This window comes from Cyrtonyx montezumae, unplaced genomic scaffold, assembly GCF_038088225.1.
Source record: "Cyrtonyx montezumae isolate F1298 unplaced genomic scaffold, pur_monq_1.0 scaffold_25, whole genome shotgun sequence".
NCBI lineage: Eukaryota > Metazoa > Chordata > Aves > Galliformes > Odontophoridae > Cyrtonyx > Cyrtonyx montezumae.
In genome coordinates this window covers 10,906,937-10,916,775 of record NW_027071992.1, presented here as the reverse complement: position 1 = coordinate 10,916,775, position 9,839 = coordinate 10,906,937, and the positions used below count along the sequence as shown (strand labels likewise).

Below are 9,839 nucleotides of genomic sequence, written 5' to 3'. Positions count from 1 at the left end.
CACACACACATACACACACACACATGTTTTCTTCAACAAGCACAACATCTGTTTTGGGTACACCCTTGTGTAAGTGAAAGGCCTGGTGTATCTGGTGTGTATTTGAGCCAGGGGTCCCAGGAGGAACTCAGTGTTGACATCCAACAGAATGTCAGCCAGAATCAGAAAGAACAAACCCAGTTTCTGCTTTACCCAAAGATCCTGATTGTTTTGCAGTATTAGAAGGATAGTTGAAATATTTAGACTATACTAAGTGGATAAAGGATGACAGGAAGAATCTGGAAGCAAGTAAACCCAGCTACACAAAGGGATAAAAGGTGCACTTCACAACACGTGTCAAATAAATAAGCAAACATTTTCATGTTTCTGTATGACACACTCCACTTGGAAGAAAAGGAAACGCTTTACAAACTAAGTAAAACATGTTTTCAGTTTGCACAGGCTTCCTGAACACACGTGCTCAGGTTTTACTTTCCGTTTCCATTACATTAATTTTGCTTGGCAAGTCTGTGGAGACTGAAAACAAAATGCACCAACCCATCTGACACCTTGTGTAGTCCTGGATGAAAGCACCAAGCTCTACTCCTTGTTCAGTGCAAACATGGGCTGTGGCTCTTGATAAATATTTTAGATCAATTTGAGTCAAATGTTAATGCTGTACAAAACCTAACTGGCTTAGACCACAGATTTCAATAAGGATGAATTTTACACTTTTAATACAGACAAAACTGCTACTTCAGGAGGCACTGTATCTTCCTAACACTTGCAGTTTCCTTCAAGCAAATTTATAACACTTCTCCAGAATACCATTATGAAAGTGTGCATGGATGTCTTTGTACTGTATACATACACTTAAAATGTGTCTTCATAGTACAGATAAATTTAAATGTTTCTCTGCTGTACATACACACACACACACACACGCACACTTTTTCCAAGGCACCCTCTCTCAATACAAAATAGCAGCAAGTGTTCATTTCAACCCACTTCATAAAATGATGAAAGAAAGAAAGAAAGAAAAGAAAGAAAAGAAAGAAAAGAAAGAAAAGAAAGAAAAGAAAGAAAGAAAGAAAGAAAGAAAGAAAGAAAGAAAGAAAGAAAGAAAGAAAGAAAGAAAGAAAGAAAGAAAGAAAGAAAGAAAGAAAGAAAGAAAGAAAGAAAGAAAGAAAGAAAGAAAGAACCCACAATAACAACATCAACAAAAAAACACAACAAAACCAACCAAGAAATCCCCCATAACTCACCTGTTCCATGAGACCAACTTTGTTTTGATAGAATCTGATGATAGATGGTAGTTACTACCATCTGACAGAAAACTGCAAAGTACCATATGATGCATTTCTACCTTCTCACTTAGTGGAAAGTTCTACCAACATCAATGGAAACTTGACCTTAGTCTTATCTTATAAAGCACTGCAACATTTCAAAGAGCATTTTCCTTGTACAACAATATAGCATCTACTGGTTTGTACAAATTAAATGTTTTGTTTTCCAAAGCTGTGTGCATACGCACTGATGTACACAGGACATTTGACCGATGGCACTATATCCAGTTAGGTGTTATACAGTGGTAATGCTCTTATTTTATAACTTTTCCATATATTTGAATTTTATATGCTTTGTTAAAAGTAGGGTGATCAGAGATTCCACTGCAAGAACAGTGCCACTCAATACACTTCTAAACTTGTGTTATGCTGCATTATTTCCCACATACACTGTAAGGACAATAGCATATTGTTTTTAGCTAGATATTGAACTACTACACTATCCAGTACAGCAGTTTTTCACTGATGAAAATGGCACTAAATTTTTTTTTTATCAGCAGAGAAATGTTGTATTTACAGGTGCTCCAAAAAGAAGCTCAAGCTGCATGTATTTTTTCTAAAGTACATTTTTAATCCTGCAGAAAGCATAATTCCACTATGGGACAAAATCTTGCTTATTGATTCCATGCCCAGTCCATGATAAACATGGAAAATTTCTCTATTAAATCAGTGGATGCTGGATCAGACTCTTACATGAGTCTGGTCCTGGGAAGGAGAGGTGCTCCAATCTGGCCTAACTAATGCCATGGAAAACGGCTATACTTGCTAAAGCCATGGAAAATACACACTGGCAGCACCTAGTACAGACTTAGCCTAGCACTATGGAACTGCTGACTGAGTTAACCTGGGCAAAGACACAGAAAAAAACTCTACTTTGAGAATGAAAAGCAAGCAAGATTTAGCCAGTGCTCTGTGCAAGCTGAGTAATGCATTGTGTTTACTGTCCAGTGATTATGAGTTGGAGCCATGACTTCATATTTACTTCACAAAGGAATTTAAACCTGTAGCTATCAATAAATCCAATCCATTAAATCACCTAACAGATGAAGTGTAGTGACCTAAAATTTTAGGGACACATATACTATCCTTACATGCCTGGTTCAATGTTCACACTTTTGGGATCCTGCTGTGGGCAGACAGGGCAACAACACATCCCACTGTGCTGAAAGCAGCAAATTTCTTGGCACTGTTCATAACCACAGAACACAAGAATTGCATTTGGTATCTCATGGAAAACATGTAAATGGTCTTCTCATATCAAACACTGTAAACATGGTTAGTTTTGCTCTTCACATGAAACACAAATGTAAAAAAAAGATCATAACTGATTAAAATATTTCCCCTAAGCTCAGCCACTAAAGCCCTAAACACTTCAATGTGTTTTAGGAAGATCAGTTGTTTTACACAATATTTCTTTTAAAATTCAATCTTTTCTCTCTTTTTTTTTTTTTTTTTTTAATTCTAAATAGCACAACAACAAACATTTTGCGATACTATCAAGTAGTGTCATCTTCACCTTCATCCAGGGCATAGTTGAGCTTTATAACAGTGCTGATAAAGTCACCAAGTTCTACAAAATCTGCAGTGATAATATTCACACCACTTTCTCCTGGCTTCTGAGTTCGGACCCATTGCATCATGGCAGGAAGAGCCCTAAGGAAAAAACAGGAACAGTAATTACTCATTAAGCAGTAAGACAAATGCATTGAGGCAGGATTTTTCAATAGTGACTCCCACTGATTTCACTTGGTCTCTAAGGGATACGCATGCTTTACTGCTCAGGCTTTTGGAAAACTCTACTCTTTATAGTATATTTTTATTCTCTGGATATAGAATGTTTGATTGTATTCAACTTTTCAGAAGAAAAGGATAAAAGGAAAGTCATAAATGCTCATACTGATTACTTGCATAGGGTCATGGGAATCAACCAGACACATTTTGATATCATCTGGACCTATGACTCCATGAAAACTGCTTATGAAAACAAAGTGAGAACTCATGCCATTTGCAAAGCACCTTTCATGTGCTCAAGGGAATACCAAAAACAGTATTTTGGGATACAGAGACCACCATGATTTCTACTCTATAAGTACAAACTATACACAGTACCATTTCTTTTCTAGTACTAATATCCCTGCTATGAATTATATTTCATTATAAACAAATGATCAGTAACAAAACTAAAAAGTACCACAGTCCCTTTTCTAAAAAAGCATGTTTTTACTACATCAGACCCCTAGTGCTGAGATATATGTAAAAGATATCTGCCTAACTGAATTGTTAAGTATATATTTTTTCTGATACCACAAAAATATAAACCAATGACCATTGGAAATACTATGGGAAATCAAAGGGCTCCACAGTTCTGCAGCAATAGGCAAGAAAAAATATGTGTTCAGAAGTTAATAAGTTCAAACAAAGTAAGGTACAGATTTTTGAAAGAAAGGTAATTGAAAATTGGAAGTAATTCCCAAAGATTGTGATAAATTCTGCAGTACTTGGGAGTCTTCAGACCAAGCCTGGATGCTATCCTAAAAATACATTCTTTGTTAAGCGCCAATTATGGAGTTAAATATTGGAATCTATGGACCGGGTAAGGCTCCAGTCAGCTGAGATGATCATGCTCCCCCTTTGTTCCAGTATCTAGAGATCAGTACTTTTCCCTCAGCCAACATGCTGCACAGACCTCTTCATTGGGGGATATATAAAATGCTGGTCTCACAGTAATTTAAATCTCAAAATGTTTAGGAAAACAGATCTGAAGAAAATATCATTATTAGAACTATTAGAAGGCACAGATTCTAGAGGCTAGAATCAGTCTTCAAAACAAAACAAAACAAAACAAAAATTAATAAAAAAAATACACACATACAAAAGTTAGATCCCTCCATGATTTTACAGGAGAACACACAAAACAAATGTTTTGTTTCAGCAAAGCACATTCGTCTGTGTGCTTAAATGCATTTTAGGATAACATGTCTAGGAGCAGAAGAGGGTTTTATGTTACGTGTTGATTCATCAGGACTGAAACACAGGCATGCATATGCACCAGCTTGTAAAGCTGTGCTTAAACACTATGTTGTAAAAGAACCTAACCAGTATCTTTGGATTGATGCAGTCATGGAAAGCTGGAATTGCTGAACACGGGAGGAAGACATGTGAATCCACTACTAAGATGGTGGATACCTTTGTCTTCAAGCATCAAGAATTCTCGGTTTAGAGATGAACTGATTGAGTGTTGGCAGGCACAGAATTTTTCCTTCTGCATAAATTGATACCCTTGTTATTCTACTCCCCTATGACACATAATTACCTCTTCAAGTGTCCTTTATTTGTTCTGAATCTGCTCTGATGTAATTTTATCTTTCAACCATAAAGCTTCCTGCCTACATGCTCAACTGTATACCCTAAAATACGTTTTAATTTTTCCTGCTGTTTTGTTACAAATCCAGACTTCAGTGGATAGTCACGTTCCTCTTGATTTGGGCTCTACTTTAAATTCAGTTTGCCCTGCCATTTCATTTCCAAATAGGCTTGTTAGTAGAAATGAGTTGTTTACACTTCACTGGTACTTCAGAGCTCGGTTGCATGACCCTTGTCTGTAAGGAAATTTTCAGATAAAGCCACAGAAATCTTTTGTTTAAGAGACTAGCAAGAATTTAAACATAAGCTAAAAATGAATCAGATTATCCAACAAGAACTTATTTGCATAACAAAAACCAAGAACATATCTCTGTGAAAATACATAGCTGAAAAAAGATTTCACTGACCCAATCATATGTAAGTCTGTTTGTGATAGAAATTTGAAGAAAAACCCATACCTCTTGTCATCTTCCTCCCACTGTGACATCTTGAAAGAGGATCTACATCATTGACTGCTTGAAACCATGCGTTGTTCAGCTGTACACAAATATCTCACATGCACACAGTAATTACTAGAATAAGCCCACTTTAACATTCTTCAGGGTGTCTTTGTGATAGCAGCACAAACCTTGTTCACTCTCCCTTGTAATTTCCAGTCTCCACATGCTTCAAACTAATAATTATTCTCATTAAGGATTTTACTAAGAGGAACACAAACCATGCTGTGTGGCAGCCACCTACATGACTGTGCTCACAGAAACCCAGTGAATACCACAGTCTTTGTGGATTTTGTTGCAGTTATGATAAAAATGACAGAACGTGAGGATGTACCAGCTTCTCAGCTTGCAACTCAACCCCGGCAGCACTGCTATGATAACCAGGGCATGGCTCTCTCATAGATGGTCCTGCTAACTATGTTTAATGGTCTCGCTGAGGATCTGCTACCAATGGTTCTGATTCTAGCCTTTCAAGCGCTGGCAACAGTCCAGCCACATCAGCATGTGCCACACCTGTAGATACTAATGGTTAGCCATCTCTGCTGCTAGGCAAAAACAATGCTCCTAACTAAAGTCATGTAGTCATACTGTAACTACACCCACTTCTATGCTGTGCTAGTGCAACTCACTCTCAATAATCCAACAGAATCACAATGGCAGTGCCAGTAATGTCAATGTTGAAACTGCAGTTCAGTCTCCATCTCCCCATCTGGCACCAGATAACCTTCAGCATCTTCACCCTCTCATGTCTCAACTGCCTTTGCCACAGAGGATGCAGTGTGAGCTAAAGGAGTGAATCAGAAGTTTAGCTGGTCTGCAAAGTGTGTTATGAGACTTCTACCCTATGAATAAACTGAGATGAAAAGTCTTGCGCTAACATGCTACAGACTGTGAGCCAGGCAGACAGAAAATCTGAGAATACAGAGTGCAGTCAGCCCTCGTATCCCACCAGCTGTGAAACTCAGTACTCAAAGCCAGGGTGAAAGCTCTCAGCAGGAAAGGTTTCTCACCCCCAGGGCTGCTAAATATACTGCAGAACTCTGAACCTAGAACACAGAAGAGTGCTGGTAGCCTTAGCCCAGAACCGTGCAGGAGGGAGGTCAGCTGGTCAGCAAATCTAAGCTGGATGAGAGGAGCCTTGACCTCTCATCCCATAAGCTTGCACCCCAGCCCACTGCCTCTGCCTCCACAGTTTTGCCCAGCAGGTAAGCTGGGACGTGCACATGGAAGACGCAGTTGGGACACAGCATGCACTAGGCACTGCCACATCCTGCAGGGACATTTGTATTCCTTCGGAGGACAAAGCATGTCTCTCTAGATGGCACCCTACGGGTCAGTCAGACACATTGGTCACTTGGGCATAGATTCCCTACCAAGATGACTTATATCACTGTTTCAGGTTGAGGAGCCATGTATCTTCTCATATAGTGTTGGCAGAGTGATTTTTATTAACGACTGTAAAATACAGGGTCAGCTTTGATAGTCACATTATCATCTCTGTTTTTCCCATTCCACTCATACAAAAAGAAGTATGTGCTGGGGTCTTTTTATGGCTTTTTTTAAATTATTATTTATTGTTGTTTGTTTTAAAGTTTTGAGCTTCTTCAAGAACTATTTATTGACACGTGTGAGAACTGAGCTGAGGAACCCTGCCCTAAACTTAAAGACATACATAGCTCTTTCAAAGCTATTGATGACTTTTATATTTTTCCCATTTATATTTTTCCCATCTGTGAAAAATATCAAGTGGACTCCAACCAAACTAAACTTCAGTTCAAGCAGCAAAACTGAGAGATGCATTATAAGCTTTCAAAAAGAAAACACGACGCAACTAACTGCATTAAAATTTGCTTAAAAAAGAAAAAATTGTTCTTAGGCTATTATAGTTGAGCAAGAAGGTTGGATTTTTTTTAAATGTCTGAGTCATCACAGCCTGACAGCGTGACAGAACATTAATGGCAGCAGCACTCCACGACAGGACCTCCTGTGGCGAAAAGCTGCTCCTCCACACACAGCTTTCAAGAGAGGAGGAGGAGAAGGAAGTCTGTAAGCACAAAGGGATCTTCACTGTTTTGTCAGAGTTTGAGCCCTAAATGGCAGACAACAGATTCGCCCTTGGAATGTAAGAAACCACTAACACATGCAGGTAGACTGGTCTCATTTCCAGTTTGCAAAGTCTAGCACTAAATGGCCATTACTGGCAACATCAGAGAGAGCTCAAGTGGTACTGCTTGCTCAGGACAAAAGTGCCATGCGGCATCTCTTCCCTCTCCAGCAAAGTACACGGTCTTTTGCAAATAGGTGTTGCTGTTAAAAAAAACACAGCACTCCTCTGCAGGAGGATGTACATATAGGAACCAGAATTTGAATCCTTATGCACTTTCTCCCCTCCTCCATTCAATTTTAATCGTATTTGCAAGAACACTGATTAATTCTGGAGCCATAAGTCAGCACATGCTGACTTTGGCTTTTCAAGGACGCTGCGAATTCATTGCTCTGGTGGGAACTGTGGATGTCTCATGTGTCACTGAATCATAAAAATGACAACCAGAAAAAACCCTGAAAACTTGCTCAAGTATATCCAGACTATCCCAAGGCAGGATCAGCTACACAAAGATCAAATATACAAACCAATCCTGGCCAACATTCTATTTAATCCGTTCTTACAAGCTTCCAGTGATGAAGACTGCAAAACCTTGTTCTCTATTCATAGCATTCCTACTTAAATATCCTTACGCATTCTCGTTAACGTCAGTGGGAGAAGTCAAAAATAGATGCCACCAAAAATACTGGCATTAAGGTTCACTATTTAAGTGTTCTTCGTGTCCACTGTTTATCAGCAAGAAAGCTTACATGCAAAACACAGAGCATTCCACAGTACTTTGTTCTACTGTGATTTTAGAAGGTTTATTTTTTCTTTTATATGCCAGCCATTTGTTTCTGCCTCCAGATTTCAATTTAGCATTCTTTCAGTTGTGCTAATATACCTGTTGTGACAAAATGAAAGGCAGCAAGTGGAAGCATTCTGGATTAAAAGAAATAGATCAACCGTTTTTAGCCTTGCCTTGTCCCACTTGGCCCCAGTACATACTGATTTATTATAGGACCTTACAAACTTTTGAAAATGGAACTACAAAGGAATAAACAAACTGAAGCACAAGCGTGGACTCACTGGGAAAGAACTCGTTAAATTTGATCCTCAGTTCTCAGATCCTCTCAAGCCAGCAGTAGTGTGCCCATGAAATTGGCATTACTGATGACTATCAGAAAATCTGGGCAATGTTGGGTTAAAAAAGCAAATTTTATTATTCGTAGTCTCAAAGGAACACAGGTGGGAATTCATTTGCTAGGATCCTGAATGGACATGTTAAAGCCCACGAGCTGTCATGTTGCAGGTACAACGTAAGTTAACACCCAAGAGCTCTATATTTATTTTTCTGAAAAGCTTTTCTATTACTCAGTCATCTCCAATTGCTTTATACCGTTTGGAAATATGTGTAATCAGATGACAGAGACTACCATACTGTGGCCAGATGAATGTTTTACTATAAATGATCACAGCACAAGTACTCCGCAGAGTCATAAGGGGACCAGATGTCTTCAGACCTCTATTGAGCTGTTGTTCTTCTGGGTTTCATTTGAAAGAGGAGGCAGAAACAAGCTCAAAAGTGGCCTTTTCTAACCTCCCTTCAAAGGACATTTCAGCTGTATTTATCAATTCTACACTTCTATTCTTGAACAAAAATTTAATGGGATATTTAATAGCAGCAACTGCTATGGCTCTGAAGGTGATTAATATTCAGCATCCTATGTTTTCAGTTGTTATGTTTGTAGCCATTGTTCCCAGAACACTAACATAGCACAAGGAACACATCAGCTGGTAAAGGCTTCAGTGGCTTCTGTATCATCAGAAATATCACTAACAAAGCAACACTAGGATTTTGGCTATTGTGTGGTGGGGAATGGAAGTGGGACAAAAACAGAGCTGAAAGTTTGAACCGGTATCACCCAAAGTGATCATGTCATAGAATCACAGAATTTTTTGAGTTAGAATGGACCCGTAAAGGTCATCTAGTCCAACCTGACACTGAATGGCTCCAAGGACAGGGCTTCCAGTTCCAGTGCCTCACCACATCTATTATAAAAACCTTCTTTCTTTTGTCAAATCTAAATCTCCTCTTTATGTTGAAACCTTATCCCTTTGTCCTATCACAACAGAACCTGTGAAAGAATTTGTCCTCTTCTTATAACCCCTCCTTATTTCCTGAAAGGTTGCTATCAGGTCTCCCAGCATCTTCCTTCAGGATTAACAGCCCCAGCTCTCTCAGCCCATCCTTGTAGGAGAGGCATTCCATTCCTTGGATCATTTTTGTGTCCTCTCTTCTGGATGCACTTCACAAGTTCATGTTTCTCCTGTACTAAGGACTCTTCATCTGAACACAGTACTCCAGGTGAGGTCTCACTAGTGCAGAGTAGAGGGGCAGGATGATGTCATGAAAGTCTTGTAACACATGTAATAGAGAGGAAAGTAGAAGGAAATAGAATTATCATTGCTTCCTGATCAATCCAAGTGCTGTTCAGATGTCATTCAGTTCAGCCTTTTGTGGGCCAAAGAGAGATAAGGCTGAACACTAATTTACTCAAGCACAGGTGG

General features: G+C 39.0%; 1 protein-coding gene across 1 annotated transcript in view; it reads right to left on the bottom strand.

Annotated features, from left to right (window-relative positions):
- Positions 1-1,191: 1,191 nt before the first annotated feature.
- The window catches only part of PLCXD3 (phosphatidylinositol specific phospholipase C X domain containing 3), a 93,014-nt gene continuing 84,366 nt past the window's right edge, over positions 1,192-9,839 (bottom strand). Inside the window, exon 3 of the mRNA XM_065739951.1 lies at positions 1,192-2,978. Coding sequence (XP_065596023.1) covers positions 2,822-2,978 — 157 coding nt within the window. The 3' untranslated portion in view covers positions 1,192-2,821. The remainder of the gene's footprint in view (positions 2,979-9,839) is intronic.